The 23,345-nt window shown below is 40.2% G+C and overlaps 1 protein-coding gene across 3 annotated transcripts in view; it reads right to left on the bottom strand.

The window, feature by feature from the left end:
* CTBP1 (C-terminal binding protein 1) overlaps window positions 1-23,345 on the bottom strand; it is a 244,019-nt gene that overhangs the window by 153,645 nt on the left and 67,029 nt on the right. The window contains exon 1 of one of the 3 annotated variants that reach the window (XM_057409885.1): window positions 3,549-3,672. The exons of the other annotated variants lie outside the window; for them this stretch is intronic. Within the exon in view, the coding sequence (XP_057265868.1) occupies window positions 3,549-3,555 (7 nt within the window). The 5' untranslated portion in view covers window positions 3,556-3,672. Of the gene's footprint in view, window positions 1-3,548; window positions 3,673-23,345 lie in introns of those variants that run through there. 3 annotated transcript variants of the gene reach the window in all.

The following is a 23,345-nucleotide window of genomic DNA, read 5'->3' as shown; positions in this document are numbered from 1 at the left end:
CATTTATAGGCCCATAGAGGAGGAGGGGTCTCCAGGAGACAGCCCATCACTGATGACAAGCTGCAGTGGTGTGTGCCAGACCCCAAATCCCACCCCACTGGCATGCCACATGTGCTACCCTTTTTGCTTATGCCCTAGCTCAGAAATTAGGGGGACAAGCAGGAACCACAGGGAGTGAAAAGGGGATGAACCAGTTACAGGCCAAAGGATCTTGCAGCGCCTAAGTAAGTCTGCCTCCTAGAATGAAACCGAAAGAAGGTTTTAAGACTTAAAACCATCTGCATTTCCTGCACAAGCTTCCCCAAAATATACATCAAGTAAGTAACTTCTCTGTCCTGGTTGTCCAAATACCGCACAGGCTCAGTCCGTCCTGCCTTGCCATGCTGCTTTAGACACAACAGTGCTGGTTTGCGAAGCGAGCGGGCTCCAATGGGAATGCCAGCCCCAAAAGGCAGATGTTGTGTAAATTCATATTTCATAAACACAGTTAATTGTGACAAGAGGGCTATAAAAACCCTTGTACCGCTTAAATTATTTCTCCACTTAGAGCAACTCTACCACCAGAAAACGTTACACATTGCACTTTATACTGAACTGGCAGCGCTCACTGATAACATTACAGCTCTATTAAATAACAGATATAGGAATCGCAGATCTTTAGAAAAGTACAAATTAATTTCTCTGCCATCATTCAACGTAACCATCTGAAAACAAACACGCCATGCAATTGTCATTAGGACTTTTCCAATCTAATGCTGCATGTGTTTAAAGATGAAAATGATACTTTCAAAATAAACATTACTGCTATCAGGGAAAAGTGCTACTGCAAGTCATACTGCCATCAGACAGAAACTACAGCCTTAGAGTCAATAAACCCTCACACTTTACTAAGGAAACATTTTTTCTCCATCCAACAAATTCATGATAATGGACTAGAACAAAAATCAGCAAGAAAACAACAAAATGATACCTGCTAAAACTCTGATCCTTTGAGTTAGACACATAGGTGAGTAAGAGACTGCTTTCTAATAGCGCTATGATTTATATATTTACTGATGCTGATCCTTCAGTAACCTGTGCACAGATTCACTGTATCCACATGACTCTGCTTGCGTATACTGGAGTCTAAATTGTCATCTAGCTCACACACTTAGGAAAAGAAACTAATCACAAAAAATCCTGAGTTTTACTTTTTCTAGCCCGATTTGACTATTTTTTTTAATGCTTGGTTATTTAGAAAAATACTTATTAAGGCTGTTATTTCTTTATATATGGAAATACTGTCTTTTACAACATACATCTCCTTTAGGTAATTATGGGCACTTACTAATAACATTTACCAATTTAAGTGCAAGAGTATGAAACACCAAGGGCTTTTTTCTCCAGCTCCATGGAACCACTGGGTCCGGCGGTACCAGAGAAGCGAGCCGGTGCTGTGCCAAAGGGAAAGAAAAGATTCCATCTGCTCGCTCTCACCTGCCTGGGTGAGACACAAGCAGGAGGCGTGGAGGGGTAATCCAGCCCTGCAGTACTCACGTCATCTTTCATACTTCTGTTACCACCACAAGCAGGCAACGCCTGCCAGCCTGGCTGCAGCTTGTGTACACGCTCTTAGAAATCAGTTTGCTATTTAGGCTAAAGAGCTCTCGGTCGATATCAACTAAGCACAGACATTATTTTGCCTGTTTCCTCAAGATTCTCTGAAGAAGTTTATATGCAACATGGAAATTACAATAAAAGGAACACATGGATGGTTTTAAACAGTAATTACTGAACGGGACCTGGCTTCATTTTAAAAGCACATAGAGCTTGTATAAATAATATTCATTTTATAATAAAAAAACACCTTTATGTCTAGTTGTCTATATTTCTCATATACGCAAGCCTCCACAACCATTTGAATGTAATACATTGTTAAATTCAATTTAAACTCCCTAGACATCTATAATTTTAGAGGATCTAAGTGATTTGGGTAGATGATCATACACCTGCAGGTTTCTCCTAGGAGCTGACAAATCACTGGTGGTGCAACAGGTACCATTCCCATTCACCTTGGGTTTCACAACAGGGATCACGCTGGCATGGTCCCTGTGGGCACTCAGGCTGCTTTTGCCCCCATGGGTGAGAGATGAGGACATATAAACCCACAGCAGCAGAGATCCTCTGCTTCCCAAACCATGGCTGCTCGTAGTAGGTAAAGCTAGACTGAAATTCTTCCATCATTCCCCAGACAAACCTCTACTGCTTCCTAGGGCTTCGGGGTAGCAACAAAAAATACCCAGTTTTTAGGCCTAGCAACAGACCTGGACCCACACGCATCCCTTCTCTGAAAGACACAGCAAGGGGTTAACAGCATCGCACTAACAGCACCACTGACTTCCCCCGAGATTTCTAATACAGTACCTTAAAGGTTCAGTGACAATGTTATTCCATAGGAACATTCAATAGGCACTGATTTTTAACCTGCTCAAATCACATATTTGTATCTAAAATGACACTTCTATCACAGAAATTATTGCGATATGGTGATAACATGCTAGCTTGAAACACAACAGTTCCAAGCACTACCTCCATCCAGCTGGGGATGCCATACAGTGTATTGAATTTTCTAGATGGCACAAGAAGAGTGGAACCCACTCGTAACTGCAGTGTTCCTCTGAGAAAATGCCACAGAGAAAGTTGTGAAATCAGATTTTTCTGTCTTAAAACGAACCTCAACCCGAAATAACTTTTGCCATGAAATCCACTAGAAACTGAGAACTTAGGAAGGGGAATGGGGTTTTGGTACGAGGTGAAACATACAGAAGAAATAATACAGTTGACTGACGGAGAAAGGATGAAATTAGATATGTTACAAAATAATGTGGACCCAAATTTGCCCCTGAACTGTGCCAAGGAATTCCAAAGCAGGATAAAAATGAAGCATGCTTAACTTCACATTTATGATTTTAAGTTGAAACCAAACCGAACGTGTTCAGAGAGCAACCACAACGGCATCAATCTCCTATTCCTTACAAGGGGAAACAGAAACTTAATATTTAGCAGAGCCCCAGGAATAACTCACGGGGAGAGCCCAGCGTTTCCAGCAGGGATGCAACGACCTCCCCAGCCGATTCGCACATACTTTCCGCTATTCACGCCCGATTTTCAGACCCGAGGCTCCCGCAGCGCGGCCTCTGCCTTCGCGAAGTTCTCCGAACCGGCGCCCGGTGCTGCCGGCGCGGTTACCGATAAAACCCCCGACTCCATCCTCACCGCACCCCGCATTTTAAGCCCGTCCCGGCAGCGCTACCGGGGCAAACTCCCAGGGAACGGCGCGCCTGGCGCAGCAGCGCAGGGACAGATGCACACAAACACCTCCGGCACCAAGGCTCCGGGGCTGCGCTGCCCGCAGGACGTGGCGTTCCCCGGCACCGGCCGCACCGCGGTGGCGCAGCCGGGAGAGAGAGGGGCGATAAAACCACGAACACCGTTAAATAACCACTAAACCCAAGCGACAAACCAAGAGACGCGGCCGCAGGACGGGGCACGGCCGCCGCTGCACCCACCTTGCATCCCCGCGCCGGCGCCCACCGGAACCCGCCAGCCGCCGCCGCCGCCGCCGCCGCTGCTGAAAATACGGGGCAGGCGGGCGCGGCCAATCGGGGCGGAGAGGAGCCCGCCCGCAGCCAATCGCGGCAGGGAGCCGCCTGCCCGCAGCCAATAGCGGCTGCCCGCCGCCAGCCCTCCGCCAACCACAGCGCGGCTCATTACCCGGCCGGCGGCGGGGCGGCGCGGAGGTGGGGAACGTGCTGCGGGAGCGGCGAAGGGATGGGGCCAGGCTTCGCCTCCGCAAACCCCGGGTTCACCTTTTCCACCTTTTTTTTCCCTTTTACTGTTTCACTCATTTTTTTCCTTATTTTTTTCTCCTTTTTTATCCCCTTCCTCCCCCCCTTCTGTTTTGTGGAGAGCCTTTTCCCTGATACATTTCAAGTACCCCCAATGTACATTATACACACCAAAAACTCCAGCAGCACCTGAAGTGCTCCTTAACTTGTTCTGTCAAGTGTGAAAGAATAACCTCACGCTGACCACTTCCAAGCCCAGGAAAGTATGAGTTGAAAACTCCTCCGACCAGGTGAAACCTGAGGCTCCAAGAGTGTTTGTTCAGCCGCTGGGTTTTAATAACACCATACACAAAGTGTGTGACCAGAACAAGCTGCCAGGCTGCAGAACCCAGCCTTTAACAATACCAAAGCGAAACCAGCAGGTGTTTCAGCCGTACCACTGCAGCACGCAAAGGTGTATGACCACTGCAAAAATCTTAGCAAGGTAAAGCTTAAGTACAACCATTCTGGAAATTAGTATCTGCTTTACTAAACATACATATAAATTATTGCATGTGTAGTCTTATTTAAAAAAAAAAATAATAATTTTTATTTTTAAAAAACTGAGATTCATTAATTATTCAGCCTGGATAAGACATTGGGGAGACCATATACCAGTCTTCCAGTACCTAAAGGGGGTGACAGTAAATCTGGAAAGGGACTTCTTATAGGAGCAGGAAGACACAGGCCAAGGGGAATGGCTTTAACCTGCCAGAGGGGAGACTGAGATGAGCTCTTAGGCAGAAGCTCTTCCCTGTGAGGGTGCTGAGGCGCTGGCACAGGGTGCCCAGAGAAGCTGTGGCTGCCCCATCCCTGGCAGTGTTCAAGGGCAGGTTGGACACAGGGGCTTGGAGCAAGCTGCTCTAGTGGAAGGGGTCCCTGCCCGTGGCAGGGGGTTAGAACTGGATGAGCTTTAAGGTTCCTTCCAACACAAACCATTCTGTGATCCTATGATTCCATTGCCCCAAAAATAAGCTTTTCAATCAACAAAACCCATGACTGCCATATATTACAGCAGAAAAACATACACTGTAAAAGAGGGGATAAAAAAAAAAACTTGGATATTTTGTTTTTTCAGTTTCATGACCCCAATAATTCCTACTCTTTAGAGTGAACTAAAACAGTGAGAAAACCCGTGCCTCCCATTTGTAATGTTGTGCTCCTGACCTCATCCCCAGCATTTAGAATCACTAAATTGTATTTGCTGAACACTCTTGCCTGAACAGGCCACGTTATTAATTCGGTCACACCGTTTGGCTAATACAGGATAATACATGACGTGAAGTGATAAACCCAATATCAACCCAAGTCTTGATGATAATTTACAGAAGAAAGCTTTTCTCTCCCAGATCAAGAAAGGCTTATTTCTAAGGTGCCCACAAGAGCCAAGAACTCTGTGGTGCTACGAAGTGCTGACAGGCAACTGATAACTGTGACAAATTATACATTCATGGCATCTGCAACAATCGATAAACCGACTCACCAAATTAATAAAATATAGATCACAAAGCATACATTTTTATTAAAGAATAATTTCATGATAACCAAGTAATGGGGATGCTTCCAAGCATAAGATTAAATTACATGCTGAGCAAATCTGGCATTTTGTGATAAACTGCGAAAATAGTCTTTGCAACAGCAACTGAGGAAGAACATTGCTGACATAGTCTATAAACATGTTTTATAAAGCATAGCTGAAAGTAACAAAAAGGAGGAAAAAAACCCCATCATTGAAGTGGTGGATAGAGAATTCACTGCCATATCCATAATAATTACTTTCTAGACTTCTCCTTGCTTTGTAATGTATTCCTTCCAGTATGCTGCTGATTTTGGTGTTAAAAGTAATAAAACCAGATTACCTACATAGGGGAATATTTACAGCAAATTAATTCCTTAACTAGTCAGACTTCAGCAATCACCGTTACTGGAGTACACAGAGATTTCTAGTACATTTAGAATGATGGAAAATTGACTTTAAAGGAGAAGACAAGTGTCTAACCTGATAGACTGACACTGCTCATCAAAATTTTGTGCCTGCTCAATAACTTTTAAGTATTAGCTTGAACTTCGGAATACAATGAATCCCATTGGACTTGAAGGACTGAAGCTACACATGTGGTAAAGCATTTTCCTGCAAGGGTATTTTCCACTGCTGAGAAATACATCAAGGGGGGCTTTTCCAAATTCATGTACAGGTGCTGGAGAAGTCATTCTTTCCCCAGGGAGGAAGATGGAGCATCTCTTTACGGCAAAGGCTTTACTTCTGGGAAGAGAACACTTAGGCACATCCTCAGTCTCCCTTATCCTGGTTAGGTTGTTGCTATACAACTTTGAAACAGATCCGGAATGAAGAATTTAAAATACTGAGATCCTGTTTACTACAGTTTGCAATTGCAAGTTCCCGAAACTCTGTACTACTCAGTCTCTGCACTACTCAAGTCTCTGCACCCTGACTACACCATACCAACAGCATAAGAAGGCTGTCCTAAAATTAGCTTTAATCCTCAACAATGCCACATTCATGGTGCTCTTGGGCAATCTTCCCATGGGTGAGGTCTTGACAGATCTTCCAAGTATTTCTTTCATAGTAAAACATCCAGCATTTCCTGGAAGCATACCTTCCTACTTGCAGAGAGTCAGTGAGTATTTTAAATCCACTTTCTGAACTTCCATGGATTTCAGAGCTAAACACATGATACAAGGTATTCCCCATCCTTCTTTCTAGCTAATAAATAATAGAACCTTAATTCTGAAATGCTGTCATGGAACAAAAATCAAACAGAGCCTAAGTAATATAAAAACATGATTTGTTTATACTAGATCCATTATGAATTGAATTCCTTTTTTAAACAAATGACATTTAATAATACATTAAACACAAACAGGAACGTATTTGAAGTTATAATTCTATCAGCTCTTTCTCATGACATTCAGCTTCTCAAAGGCCATGCCCACATTTCAAGCTCATCATTTATAGAACATTGTTGAGTTAATAAACAGGCACTGCTCCTTAAAAATGGCTTACTACTTCAATGAGCTGCTGTCTTCTCCTAACTATGGCAACCTAGATCAGTTAAAAAGGAGCATCTCTATTCTCTAGCATATTATTAGCAACTGAGAATATATTATGAAACGTTATTTTCTTTCAGAATGAAGTATCTGGAAATATTTGGAAAATGTACCCAAATATTCCCACTTACTTAAATCTTTTACAAATGCTCTGCACTATGATAATTTCATTTACTAAGAAAATACCCACACTGCCACGAATCTCTTCAGTCACCAGAACGTGACTACAGAGAGCAGCAAAGCATATTTTAGGGAAGCAGCAAACAGGACCAGCTTCAGGATTACACCCACCACCCTCCAGATAAGATGAGGCGAGAGCGTTTTCTCTTGCCATAAATTACCACTCCCTCTGATAGCAATTATTTAACTTTCAAAAATAGCTGCAACGTAGACAAATTATGAGCTATAATTACATTTATCCTTGATATTAAGACTGCACACATGCGCGTACTTGGTCTTAAAATGTAGCTGCGTGCATAATGTTAACTATCATAATCAAAACCACCAGGACATCTTTACCATATCACCCAGAATGACAACGTTTCTAGCCTAAATATCTGTAAGCCTGGTCAAAAATGTGGTCAAAAATGCTCACTACTGCTGTCTATCTGCATGGTACCAATCACTCGATCCTGGTGCGTTGTCTTAGAAACCTTCCTAGGCTAGAGTGCAAAGACCTAAGTTCAAAGGAGTCAAAAGGAGCATCAACCAGGCTTCCAGGGAAAGATATTGTATTTATATATATATATATATATATATATATATATATATATATATATTATATATCACTGAGTACAACACAGAAGCTGCATCAGGTTCAGAACTCCATATTCTGAAAATATCTGAAGGCTGGAAGTATTAGAAATACTAAACAAAGTTGGCCTGTTCTTGGCTGTTGGATACAGGACACTGGGATAGGTGGCACTTCTGGTCTGATCCCATTCAAGAATCATTTTTTAAGTACTTCAAGACCAAGTTACCTCATTATTTTCTTGGAAAATACAATTACTGAATATCTTAAATCACTCAATGAAAAGCAAATTCAAATCTGACTAGTCCTGCACTACTGTTCTGACCCAAAGCAAGCACCTTCCTCTTCGCCAGAGGACTTAGTAGACCATTGCTTCTCTAAGGAACCAACACGTCTGCTAAATCTCTACCATGCTGCAAAGGCCTGCCACTCAAACAGGTTGCTGCATTTCTCTTGTTCATGCATCCAATTACCCAGATATTCATCCAAGACATGGGATAACACTGCAGATCTTTAACAGAAGCACTGCTTTAAGGGCACTGTCTTCACTCCCTTAGCTCTTCAGAGCCTCTAGTCCTGCCTGCATGGCTTTACATTTGGCTGTTTCTGTGACAGAACATGTTAGGTGAGAGAAGGGAGGTTATACAGGAGGTTTGGGGCAGGTCTGGGGAGGGCCGAGGCAACTGCTGTATTTTCAGCAGTCTGAACATTTCTTTTACTCACTTATTTGCACCTAAAGGGGCCAACAAGAAAGCTGGAGAGGACTTTTTGACAAGGGCATGTGGGGATAAGACATTGGGAAATGGCTCTGAACTGAGAAAGGGTAGATTTAAATTAGCTATTAGAAACTCTTCCCTGTGAGGGTCCTGAGGCACTGGCACAGGGTGCCCAGAGAAGCTGTGGCTGCCCCATCCCTGGCGGTGTTCAAAGCCAGGTTGGATGGGGCTTGGAGCAACCTGCTCTAGTGGAAGGTGTCCCTGCTTGTGGCAGGGGGGTTCCAACCCAAACCATGCTCTGATTCTATGATTAAAATGTCAAATTTGCAGCATTCATTATGCAGTGAACGTTATACAACAATGAACTCGGATAGTTTTAATTTTGTTGTTGTTGTTGTTTAAGCTTTTCTTATTCCTTCCACTATTATCCAGGCTTAAACCCCCTGGATTCCCAGATATTTACGCTCCGCACAGAAACAAAAAGATGGCAACCCAATACAGTTGTTTTTTCCACACTGGTTTTCAATGGTGATAGAATATGTTGCAACCATGGAAAGCCTCGATACTTTCCGATTTACAGCACAAGAACAAATGCTATTTTTAAGTCCAAATCTGTCATAATGATAGGGTTGGGGGTTTGGGTGGGTTTCTTTTTTTGGAAGAGTAAAGATCTTTTCTTTTTTTTCTTCTTTTTACTTACAATGAAGATTCTGAACATTGTGCACGCACATTCACATCATTCTGCAAAGCTGTCAACACCAGAGACACGCTTCCTTCCTTGAACTATCTCCCCGTGTTGCAACCCTCATCTACATTTGAAAATATTTTGGTAAACATAGCTGATGTTTCATGGGTGTAATCTTGAGACCATAAGGAACTGAAGAAAACAGTTGATACTGTACTAAAATCTAAAGTAGGCTTTTGAGAATGTATCAGCTTCCTCAGATCAGCAACTAATAGGGTAATCATCTAGAAATGAGTATCTGTAACCCAGCTACTTCCTCCTAAATTTTCCTCCCTGGACTTTGGGGTTTTTTGAGCTCCTTCTGAAGGACTTTTGTACATGCTATTGTGGTGACATATTTAATCCATTAGCTAAATATATTCTTCTCTTAACATTACACATTTAGCCCATATATCAAGATATTAGTATCACAACAGTTCTCACAATGGGCTTTTACTCCAAGAGTAGATTATCTTGAGCATAGCAGCGAACATCCACACTTTTCCCAGAAAGAAAATAGTTTAACCAGAGCATTAAGAGTGCTACTGGCATTAACGCATTTCTTGGAAGCACAGATCTGAGAAGGCATTCCCTTGGGATGTTTTAGGAACTAAGCAAAATAATTCCTTTCATGAACTCCCTCATTAAGGAAATCCCTGCATCTTTTTGCCACCTCTCTCTTTGGAAAGCTATAGTGGAGTTGGGGTGCTCTGCCCATCAGGAATCCTCTTCCAGCATTCAGCCTCAGTTCATTCAGTGTTGGTACCATCTTTTCCTTCTGCAGCCACTGGCTTTCAGTTCTTTTCCTTTTGCTAAATACTGTATCTCTCCAAGGATGAATGCTCTATACTTCTCATGTCTCTCTTACATAACAGTCTCTTCACCTTACTTGTTAAAACTGTTCAGAAATGATAAACTCACACTGACAGAGCAGAAAATTCTGTTCACTTGTTTTTATGCATATCGCAGGGACTGCTAAAGCACATCCCATGATCAACCACGTGCTATTTATCTATAATGAGGATCTTGTTGCAAGTTCCTATTTTACAGAACTCTGCTATTACTCACTTAGAAGACATGACCTTCGATTATGCATTTTGAATTTGATTCCACTTCTATTAGCCCAGTTTTCAATGTCATCTCAGTTATTTCTGTACAATATCCTGATTCTCTTCTATATTTAGGATGCCTCCCAATTTTGTCATTAGCCCAGCCCCTCTACTGATGCCAGTTGATCCACATTAAGCAGTCAGGCTCCGTACTCCACTGGTAACCTCTATTGCCCACCACACCTTTTAGAAAAATATTATTTCATTTTGAATAACACTTGATGCCAGTGAATTTATGCTGGAAGAAAAAGATCTTCTTTAGCCACGTTTTCCAGCTGCAACCAGCCTGCCTGCTTTCTGGTTCATCTTTAGGCTAAGAGTTAAGATACATAGAATTAAAGTGTTCTGATGGTTGCTTATATGAAGACCGTATCTACTGCAACATCATTATTCATCCGATGGTCATGAGTAACATGTTTTGGCTCCAGGTCTTTAACAACACTGCATGTGTACCAAGGAATATGCCTCTGTGGTTGGAGTCACACTCACACTTTGTGGATGCTTTACTCCAATACCAAGGTCCCACTGATCTTCAAAAGGCAGGCAAAACCAAAACCTTAGCTTGTCTTTTCACTTCTGGTAGCTCCTAAGGTAGAAGTCTGTAATTCTTGGTAGCTGTAAATACTAATTTTTATGAGTCTTGAATTAATGCACAATAAGCTCCTTAGTATTCTACAAAATTCACACTTATAAGAGCTGGGGGCTGAGCTGAAGCTTTTTCAGTTTCTAGTTGTGTTCAGGGGGGTCTGGAGCAAGAGATAATGTGTGGATTTCAAAACACAATGTTGGTTTAGAGATGAAGAGTGAAGCCTCTGAGGAGGAGGTGCAAGAGGCTGTGCCACACATCACATGGCTGTCCTTGGCACGGTGGAATCTTCAAAGCCACAAAAACAATGGTTCTGCCAGAAAAATGAAATTAAGTAGGTTTAACCATTTTTAGAACCACTGCCAGTAAAAGGCATCAAACCAGAGTCTTTGCCTGTACTTGTCTCCCCATCCCTAGAACGATCAAGTGATATCATTAAATCTTAGTATCATTAAAGCAGTTCAAGACCACTCTGGAGGTGCTGGACCCATGCTATGCATGCGGTCACGGCATGATGAACCTTGGTCTGTCCCAAGGGGAAGATCCTTGGCTTGATCTCCAGCACGCACACATACCTATCACCAAAAGGGTGGGATTTCTGCACAGAGATGTCAGGTAGCTGCAGGACCTCTGCCGAGGCGTGTTCAACCAAATGCTGTGTTTTAATTACGCAGTTACACAGAACGTTACACAGAGACCCAGCTCTGATGCTTTGCAGACACAGCCCTCCCTTCCTGGCACGACCTACTTCAGCTGTTAAATTCTGAAGCCATGTGTGCAGGGTGAGACGGCTTTTCTTAAACCCTTCCAACAACATCAGGAACAAAGTCCTAGTTATGAACTTCTGTTAGCTGTGGGTTCATTAAATCACAGCTGTTTCCCCTTGATGTAGCGTTAGCTCAGACATCACTAAAACTGCCTCTGTGTGTATGTATACAAACACACTTTTCCCTTTGTTCTGCGAAACACTTAGCAGAAAAGTGTTTATATTAAAACTAAGTAGAATCAAATTCAATTAACAGTTAATGGTAGTCTTAAGATAACATTTCAGATCTATCATAATCCCATAATAAACTGACTGCAGAGCTGACATTGTTTGGGTTTCAGCTATTGTTTTGACTCTGACAGAAACTACCAGTGGATTAAAAAACCTGAATGGTGTCAAGCATGAACACCTCCATTGAAAACACTTCTGAGCTTTGCCATTTGCTCACAGAGGTCAACACACCTCATTCCACTTGCCTACCTCCGCATGGCAGCTCTCCGTACATAAGGAAGGGGTTGGAGGGGGGGTTATATATATTTATTAATTAATGTTCCTTTAACAAAAGCAGATAGACTTTTTTGCTACTTTTTTTTTTCCTCTAGTCCTTCGTAAGCTCCTTGGATCACAGATAACACAGAACACAGAATATTTAGTCTATCTGTAATGTTAATACTCTTCAGTTTGGATAATATAAACCTATTTTTCAATGAAAGGGATGTGTTTGTTTTCAAAGCTGTCTGAAATACAGAACACAATCCACCAACTGAAGATATAAAGCTAGGTAAAATATGCAGCAATTAACATCCTTCGCTGCATTTCGCACTCCCATTCTCGCTACAGTAAGGCTTCTCTGTGCAGCCCATCTTGCAACTTGGCTAAGAATAGAGTTTTGATGGGTAAAATCAGAAACAACAGCTTAAATTTTATTTTTAAGATTGTCTGTTCCTGTGTGCCTCTCTGTAAGTGTTTAATAGCCTTCAGAAGCTCTAAAAATGGTTCTGCCAAAAAAAAAAAAAGAAGATAAATAGGCTTAACCGTTTTTTGAAGCGCTGGCAATACCAAGGCTTCAAACCTGAGTGTTTCCCTGTACTTGATGGTTCTTTCTGTGAAGAGGAGACATCTAATTCCACAAAAAGCAGCAACTGATACTGTAACGAATACTGAACTCTATGATACTCTGAAGCATCCAACTTCAGTTCTTTGCTAAAATGTATTGGAGTGTGAATACATTTCATTTAGCAACACACTTAAGGCCCAAGGTCATTTCTACATGAATTTACCTTTAGCTTATAGGAACATTAAAGATGTTCCACATCACCTAAATTCTATACACTACGCACTAAGCATTTTACTACCTTTGGAAAAGGAGATAAAGCTCAACAGCTAGCTGTATTCATCTTTTTTCACCATTAATCTAATGAGAAGGTGGCAGATGAAGCCAGAGTGGCTGTAACAAGTCCTCCAGAGCATTCAGCACATGTGGTCCAGGTCACTTGCTGTAAAAGGAGCGTATATCCTTAATCCTTCTCCAAAAGAAAATGCCACTAGAACCAGCTACTTACACAGTACCCGGTATGTTATTTACAGTGAAATAACACTGTGACAGTGACTGGAGTGACTATCAGGGAATCTGTACCTATTTTACATACGGTGCACATAACCTATATATTGCCCTATGGTCAGGCTTGGACACCTTTTAAAGTTATTAACTGTGTTTTGGACACACTTTTGGGACAATGGAAAACCAGAAGTGCTTTAACTTAAGTCCAGCTGTAAAGCCCTGCTCCCGATGCACGTGTCTCCTTCTCAACCACCTGAACTAACATATGATTGACGGATGAGGAAGAGCAGCTTCCACTGTACCCCAAAGACTTGTAGGACCCCAATTATCTGAAGAAGGTTACTTTTTATTTAACCACAGAAGAGAATCTCTATAGAGTTTGAAAAAAAGAAAAACTGGGAGTACCTTAACAAGGTAGAAAAGATCATCACAGCAGTCCTTGGCATGAGCAACACTTAACATGGGTTGTACAGCAACAGCCATTCAAGAAGAAACCAGTTTCATCTTGTTTGAACTAGAAACTTCAGTAGTTTCTAGAAGAAACACGAACTAAGCAAACATCCTTATTTTTTCAATCGCCTGAACACTTGAAGCCAAAGTAACAAAGCAAATAAATGCATTCAACAGTATTTTGTCAGTTTGTAGCATCTCTTGTCTGAGGCACCCAGAGCTTTCTGGGTGGCACTAGGAAGTATTATTATTGTTAAGCGCTAGTGAAGAAGTGAGAAGAAATATTTTAGTCCATTGAAAGGGTCCACAACGCTTGCCTCAGTCTCCGCACACACAAACTGCACAGGGAATACTTAACTAAATGCCCTACGTAGATATTTAAACAGCTATTTATAGCTGTAACGAAGACTGAACTCTATGATACTCTGACGCACCCGATATATTAATATATATTAAATATACGTTAATATAATATATTATAGATATAATGCATTGTATATTTTGATATTATATATTATAATTATATACTGTTATATATAATCGTATATAATATATTGTTCTATATGATATATAATATATATTTATATATGTAAAAATGTAATAAATATATAATATATATTATTATACATTAAATGCTTAGTATGTTAGAATAAAAAAGCAAGAGACAAAAAAAAAAAAAAGTTTTTAAAATAAGACATGCACAAAATTAAAAAGATGAAGGATTAATGACGAGCAGCAGGATAATGAGGCAAGAATAAAAGTTAATCTTCACTGAAATTACTTCATTTTGAGCAGAAAAATCCATGCAGACCACCCTACTGTACCAGATGCCTTCCAAAACTGACATCCACAGTAACTTGATAGGAAATTCAGCCTTTTCTCTTCTCAAATCCAGCACTGCCTAATGTACTTCCTACTATAAATACTTCAAGTGTCCATAAGCAACAGCAGTATTGACGTCAGTGATTACTGGATAGCATTAATATACTAAAATTTATTTCTATTATTAAATGTTATTAATATTGTGCCTAAATAATTTCGGGATCATGTCTAGAAAGACTCAAGTCTTGTATTTATTAAATAGGTGCAATGGTTGCAATGAGAAAGGAAAAATCTTGTCATATCACTATAATATTTCAGACACAAGATATCATTAAAATGACATCATTTGATTTTAGACCATCAGTCAAATCAAAATCAAGAGGCATTAAGACATGTCAGAAGTTAAGCTACTCCCCTCATTTTCCTCAATCCACTTCTAATCAAGTTCTCATTTTCAAACTCAGTTGTTCCATTTGCTGAGCACATGATATTTTTAATCTGACACTTTCCACAACCCCCCACAAGGCAATCCCATCACCAGAGTGGTAAACTACTTCTTTAAATGTGGCTGTAGTTGAAAACACCAAATTGTCCTTTTGGTCCACTGGGCTTTTGTGGGGAAGAGTAAAATATCAAGTTACAACATCAGTAAATAAAAGCAAGAGATATCTGTATGAAATGGCTCAGTAGCGCGTGTAACATCTTAAAGAAATGGGATTTTACAAGGATAGAGAACAGTTTTTATATACTTGAAGAGGCGATCAAAAGGCATGGAAGAGCAAAAAAGAGCATGAGGCAAAAGGGGTGCGACATGAAAAGATTTGAGGTTTACTATACCTATCTGTGGGTTTTTATTAATTAGGTAGGTATTGTTACAATGGCAATAGCGGCCTAGAAATGTCTTTAATGCAATTTAGAATTGGGGAATTAATATGAAATATTATATGGAATATAATTCCATAATATATATGGACTCACTATGAATCTGGGATAAAAAGGATCTACACATATTCATAAAGTGATACTTTAGGAAGGGATAAACACCTTAACAGAAAGGGGGGAAAAAGAAGAACTTTTTCTTTAAGCTTGCTTTATACTCTTTTAACATAAAAGTAGAGGCACAAAAATGTTTATGACAACTTCTTCAAGAAGTGGCAAACCTGACATTCAACTTCAGAGGACCTACAGGATCAGCAAGCAACAGGATCCTTACCAGGCAGAGGCCAGCAGCAGAGCTCTCACCCACGGCTACAGCGTGTAAGAAATGGAGGAAAGAACCTGAAAGCTTACAAAAACTGACCTTGCAAAACTATTTGTAACAGTTCTTTCTAATCTCTGAGTAATTAAAGAGTTCGGGACCACTTAGTGCAAGCAAACGCAGATTTTGTACAAGTGTTTATTTTCCTTCACCTTTTTCCCCCACCGAACTTGAACCATGTTACAGTCTAGCTCTTAAAGAAATAAATAAGACATATTTCATGTCAAAAAAAAGAAAATACAAATAGCGTCTCTGTGTAAGAGAACAGCAGGAGCCTCAATAAAAATAGGTAAGCCAACTTGTTCTAGCCATGACAAAACAATTTTCAAAGGGACTGTCAAGGAAAAACTGGAGAAACTTACTCATTAAAAACCCCCTCCTTTACCTAAAATTTTCTGGTCTTACTAAAGTTGAAGAGCAGCAGCAGACCCTCACTGCCCATTGCTTACACAAAAGCACAAAATGCTACTGCTGAATTAGAAAAATAGAAGTAAATGGAGATTGCATTAAATTAGCTACTGCTATTTTGGGGTTCCCCTGTTTCCTGGTCAGGGAAGTCTGCAGCGAGAACAGAGATGGGTGTCTCTAAGGAGCGTAGTGCTTCAGGCATGACGGGAGACAAGGGTGAGTGTCCCCTCTGGAAGCCAACTTAGTCTCACATGCTTTAAGCTTTCTGAGATTCAAGAAAACCAGAAACTGCAGTTACTGAGAGCTGTGGAGTATGACACGTGTGGAAAACATCTTTTCATTCTGTTTTGTTATGTTTCTCAAAAGTTTTATTGATTTACTCGGGCTTTGAACAGAGACATTTCTTTTGATATTAACAACCAACCAGTATCAGAACTATACAACTGAATTGAAGGTGTTGCATGTGAATGTAAAATCTGCTATCGAGTAGAACTGATAGGAAGAATGATGGGGTTCATTTGCCTTTGGATTATATGAAACGCTACAACTGAATCTTGACTGCTTTCTTCTATACTGTTAAAAGCACGTAATAGTGAAACAATGAAAGCTTTGAATAGGAAGGGTGAACTGTTGACATCCACTTTTCCTTCAGACTAGAACACATAACCAGTTACCTAAAGAGACAGTGCTAGGGTTTTAGGGAGCAGTTGACATGGCTGATGAGTCTACAGTGGGTCAGGGAAGGTTATCAGCCATTGGGGAATATAGAGCAACCAGGATCATCACCTGAATCTCTATTGCCTCCCATATATAAACATGGAAGGTCTTGAATTTTATCACATACTCTAGATGGCACTGAGATTGGTGTCTCCTTGAAGAAGAGATTTGAAGAAGTTTCTTCAGAGGTGAACAAGAAATTGCTGTTAGGAAAATGGATGTACGGGAACCACACATTATCCTGTGCATATCACAGTGCATTATCCTACAGAATGCAGCATCTCACACAGTCCAGAAATCTAGCCTCATTCAAAGTTGTTGAGCAGCCACTAATCTCTAAATTTAAAGGTATTTTTAAGCTTTTACATTAGTTGCTAAGATTTTTTTATATATATATAAATCACTTGGCATACTAACATACAGAAACTAGTTGCAGAATTGAGCTGAACAATAGGCTGAATGAACAGTTATGAAAATCTTGCTGTTAGCACTGCATAAACACGTCCCCATCTATGACCTCCACAAACCCCACAGACAGCTGTATCAGCGAAACTTTCCCTCTGCTTTTCTGATATAAGGGGATACACAGCAGATGCCAACATACCCATGACTCCTATCCCAGATGGGCAACCAAAGACAACCTCTATCATCTCCATTTCAGCTGCACGTATTTTATAGATTGATCAGTGTTTATCACCTTGAATGCCTTGCCAAAAGCTTTATCATCTGAAGCTCAGAAAACATGTTACAGTTTTCCTGAGTACACAATATCCAACAGGCCTACGTGATTTTCACATAATGGCAGATTTCAGATTAAAATGTTAACTGGTAATTTGAGAAAATAGGCTTGGTTGAAGACAGTAAAATGATGGATGTGCCATTTTGCCTTCTAATTCTATTAGTTCCTTTAGTCTGTTATATGTTACATATTTGTTATATTGCTCACACAATCTATCTGCTATTTCTGGAAAAACATTTAACTGCATCTTTCATTTCATGACAGAACTTTGAGATATACTGTCTGTGTGCATGTCTACATACAAGAAGAAAAACACCCTACTACAAGTTTTTAATGTGAAGGTTAAGATGCATTTGCTTTCAGGCTCATTCTATTAAACTTTTTCTTTCCTGATTAATGGTTAACTGGCAATAAGTTTTGTACTTTTTTAGTGATATTTATTGCACATTACATGTGTCATGCTGAGAAGCATGTATGTAATAAGGTTTATTTCTATTTTCATGCTACTCCTTGCCAAAAAAGCACAGTGAGACCCATCTGTTGTATTCTCCAGCTGAGGTTAAGACTCTACACAGCACTCCACCACAGCAAACGATATTAAAGCAGTGTTTGGAGATAGAATCCAAAGTGCTTGCTCAGAGCAGACATTCTGCTTCATTGATAGATCCAGGTGAAAATATATATAAAACATAACACACACAGAAGAAATGATGAGCAGGAGATATGCAGCTCTGGAATCTGGTCAGGCAGGTCCCTGAGATGAGGACCTAAGTAAAGGCTGAAGCTTCAAAGAATTGTTTCTGCACATTTGTCCACATGTACCTTCAAAACAGCAAATTTTTGGTACCAATGTTTTCCATTTTGTGACAGTTTTATAAATCAAGCATCTACCTGGAAAACTGAAGGCATCTGGGATGCCTTTTACTGTACCTTGTACAAGTGATGCAAGTGGGCATTCACGCTGCACTGTTTTTTACACTCTCAAGGAAAACAGTGTCCTCTTTCTTTGCATACGGCATGCCTTTGTAATCAAAGTAAGTACTGATTTCCTCATTCAAGGCACAAGAGCTCTTGCTTTTATCTTGCTTTGCTTTGCAAGCAAACTGATGCAACATGTAACTCAAAGTTACCGTAGTGTGTGAAGAAGCACAAGTAACCAGGATTTTGGTAAAATTAGTTGAGATGATCAAGTGGATTCTGATAGTAGGAGGAAGAAACTGCTCTCTCATTTAAACTTCAGATCCAAAGAAGTTAGTCTGAGCCCTTCTTATGCTCAGATCCTTCCCACCACCTGAAGAACCTGAACGAGGTACCTTACTCAACCTAGAAGTTCCTTTATATTTGACTGGAAATGACAGATACTTCCAGATCATGTCATCCCAGTCACTTCATAGACCACTTTTCTTCTTCCACTCATTAGCAAGCTAGCTTAACTGTGGCTCATCATATCACTGCTACACTCAGGTATAACACTCTGAATTCAAACCAGAAGTAAGTAGTTTATACAGCAAATCTCTGCAGAAAGTGTCAAACCTTCTTCTACGCATTATAGTGAAAAGGTTGTTCCACCTCCATGGTTGCTAAACTAGTGTCTCCTCACTGAAAAACTGCCAGCAGCATGATCAGTCGCCATCAACAGGAGTGACAATGGCAACACAGTTTTGATAGTGCAGCATCTAGTCAAACCCCAAAATTTTGCATTAGTGTTAGTTACATTTCAACAGCTTGAGAGATTCCATTTCAAGAAACCAGAAAGTTACAGCTGAGGACTAGGTTCTTTCATGTAGGCATGTTTGTTTTGATTTCCTTGACTCCTAAGTTCAACAGAAAGTTTCCTTTTATCACATAGATGTCTGGGGGAAGGCCAAAGAAAACAATTATACCAGCCTCATTCTATGCATCTTCATATCTCTCTGTAGCTCTATTACTTCTTGGATTGACATTAAAGGTTGAGTCAGAAATGCCACGAGTTTACTGGATATTTCTCTCAATGTTATCAGTGCAGTAGAAAAATGTTCTTCTGAAAACCTCCCAAAAGCTACCACAGTACTGTACTGTGCAGCCTACAGGACTATCATGCTGATTTCACATGTTTAGGGATGTAAAGAATCCTTGGCACAGAGTTGTAATTGAGACCATCTCCAAGACTGTTCTAGAAACGATGCATCACCACGTTTTTTTGTAGATGACTTAGTTAACATTTGCATCACAGCCCTTATTTTAGGGTATGATCCTCAGTTCAATGCAATTTATTGTTAATTACATTTTTAATTCTTTTCCAGAGATAAATCTCATCCTGATGAAACCACACCTCCCTTATCCAGTACCTAAATCTCTGGCTGTTCAAGAAGATCATCCATGAGGCACATTGGACGAAGTCTGAACCTGAATCATTACCTCTACATACTCACTCTCAAACACGTTAAAAATCTTGGAGAAGTCTGGTAAAGTAACTGCATTACTAAAGCAATAAAATCAACAGAGTATTTTTACTATTTGTTTAGTAATGGCAGTTGACAACTATAGAGCACTAACAATAAACTCAGATCCACTTATAATTTTATTACTTCAGCTTCAAAAAATGAAAGATACCAGTCATAAAATTCTTGTAAGAAGTAGTCATAAGTTTCCTCATTTTCTTGATGTAGTTTATATAACTGCTGTTATAGTTAGACACTCGATGAGGCAATATTTAAATAAAAGGACAATAAACCTGTACTAATAGAACCAATTTGGTTTTAAGAACTTCTTGAATTACTCTACGCTGCTAGCACATCTGACATCAGTCAGAAATGTGCCAGTGGTTTCCATCCGAAAACTCCCGAGTATGGAAGAATCTGTCCTTTACGCATGATAAAATCTAGTGACACAGCAAAATATTGCTGCTGCAGTGTCCTCAAGGTACGTCCTTCGGAGAGTCCTGCGCTGCCTGCTCACAAGTGCTGCAATAATCCATTAAGTGAAAATCATTTACATGCACAAAAACAGCTCAACTGCTGAATCATGAAGTAAGTGTATAATAATTACGTGTTACAGCTTTTTAGCTTGATAATGCTATTATTTTCTTTCACATTTTTTCTGGAAATATGTTTCAATTATTCCTTAATAAAGACAGTTGCTTGGATAGGCAAATTATTAAATACTAAGTAGCATTATTCTATAATAGTTTGTTGGGATTTTTTTCACTATATGTATCCTTTTCACCTTGCTGTAAAACCAATAATGAGTTACGCCTCAGCGTAAGTCTTATCATCATTTCACAGGTAAGGAAACAACTACAGTGGGAAACCACTTCCACAAGGACTGTAAGCCCACCTTGTTTTGATTTCCCAGATCTTTAATCACATACCGCACCACCTGCACAGATCTGATCACAGATTTGTTACATGTTGTGCATCACCACAGGTACCTAATACACGGAGGACTACTACTTGTTCTTCTTTATTTTAAGGTATCCTGCTTCTCTTTCTTTAAACTCTTCAGCCATTCAGAGTTAGGCAAAAAAATAAGGAAATTTAAAGGGAGCCTCTAAAACTTTTATTTCTTACAACATCTCTAAATAGACAGATACCTAAAGCTGTAAACATATTCTTATTTATTGCACTGGCAGACCTAATGGGAAGTATTAGAAACACACAGCAGCATGTAGCTGAGGCCCCAGACATTGATATGCTGGGTTACTATACCGATGCACTGCAACTGAGCAGTGTTACTTCAATTTTTGACCCTAATAATGAGGCTAATGATGCTGGAAACCTCAAAGAACAGGATAAGGACCCTCCAAAGTTTTACTAAGTCTGGGCAAAGAGAACAGTAGCCTTCTACAATCAAGGGTGCAAGAAAAGCTTGTGATGAATTCAAACCAAAGGTCCACCTTGCTCAGTAATGGATTTTTCCTGCTTCTGGACTGAGTTAAAAAACAGCGAAACAAAAGAACAGGAAAAAAGAGCAAGACTAGTAATTCCTCTCCAGAGCCAGTGATCTGCAGTACAAGGATGTATGAATCAGAAGTGTTCCAGCAAACACAGTGCATTTTTCTTCCAGATGTTCCTATTCACTTTTTCAACCTTCACGAAACTTCAGTAACCTACGACACCCTGCAGTAAGGAGTGTGTGATGTGTGAAGAAATGCTTTCTACACCTATGTGCGGCAGTCTCACTTGATGCCCACTGGTTATCACACAGAGAATGGAAACAGATTTGCAAAGGTAACAGGCGAGGACACTGCAGGAAGCAAAAGCGCTGCTTTCTCACCTAAGGCTGAGGAGAACATTTTAACTGCTGCACTTGAATGAAAGTAGGTTAAAATCTTCACTTATTCCCAGAAAGGGACTTGACGTTCTGACTGTCAATAGCGTAGAGTGCAATGCTGAGTCAGGTACTTTTTCAAGCATCGCTCATCAAGACTTTTGCAGTGAGAAATGTTATTGCTCCCTACCCCTGCTTGCCAGTTGGATTTACATACAGTCCATGGAGAACATCAGAAACTCCTGTCAAGTCCTGAACTGCTCCCTAAAGGCACCTACTTTCAACTGCAACAGTCCTTACCAACGTCCCTGGTCTTTACAAGCTGCCACACGTAGCTTGGGTATCTGAAGCACCATCAAATCAAATCAGCAAACCCAAGACATGCCGAGTGCATAATTTCATTCTGTTACAGGTTCTTATCTTCAAACCATGCTTGCTGTTTTAATTCTTGTTTCCTTCATTTGGCTGGTAGCAAACTCTGAAGAGGCCAGAACACAGACAAGCCAACGGCCTCAATCTAGGTTCCAGCTACAAGATCAATAATCAATATACTGTCAGCAATCTGTGATTTCATTAAAATACCATGGGCACTGCTGTGTCCCCCAAACAAGTTAGTATGGTTTTCCCTGATTTTGAAACACAGTAAAACAAGCATATGAAAATGAGAACTAGAAGAAAATATCTGAAAGGAGATTTAGTTTCCTAATTACCTGATCTAGCTGACAGCTACACAAAACATCCATGATATTTTGTAGGTCACCACGATGGGGATGCAGGCATTTTATAAAAACCTCTGTAACTCTACTAAAGGCTCTTCCCACTGTCACTTCTGAACTGACCCATGCTGAATTCAGTGAATGACATCCTAGTTTATCATGAAATCTTAAGTTTCCCCTCCACTTTACGTCCAATCAGTTAAATATGTTTAGAGAAGACGGACTGTCCTGTCGTTTGAAAAAAAAACCCTAAATACAATCTGAGGAGGATTATTCCTCAGCTCCACAGAAACCGAGCTCTGGAAACATCCCATCCTGCGTACACTGAAGGCTTCTAGCAAATTTTCTGCCATTTAAAAAAATGCTAATCTTGGGCATTAATGGAACATCTTCAAATGGTGATTGTACCTTAAAATAACCTTACTAACTGCTGAAACCTCAAGTCTAGATATATTTTTGTCTCAGTAGCAGCTACGCTGATTCTCTATACTTGCCAATAACATCATATGATCAATATTATTCTTAAATAACCCTAGAATGACAGGGCTCTAGATTCCTGTTGCTTTCTGTAGAGATCTAACAAAAAAACTTCCAGCAAGTAAAATAAAACTAGATCATTGTCTCTGATTTGAGCTAAACATTCAAAATCTTCTTTTAATACTTTACTATTTGTGGACAACATATTTGAAACCAAAATTAGCATCATAGATCACATCTGACAATGGAGCAGGTACAGCTGAACACTGCTTGAAGTACCTGGTTCAAAGCCCTCGTGTCATAAAAGACAAAAGATTGACAAGAATAGAATCACAGAATGGTTTGGGTTGGAAAGGACCTTA

Source organism: Pezoporus wallicus, unplaced genomic scaffold (genome assembly GCF_028554395.1).
Source record: "Pezoporus wallicus isolate ANWC-B61680 ecotype Strahan unplaced genomic scaffold, APGP_CSIRO_Pwel_v1 contig_8512, whole genome shotgun sequence".
NCBI lineage: Eukaryota > Metazoa > Chordata > Aves > Psittaciformes > Psittacidae > Pezoporus > Pezoporus wallicus.
Note: the sequence above shows the minus strand (reverse complement) of the source record. Positions and strands in the feature narration are given on the sequence as shown.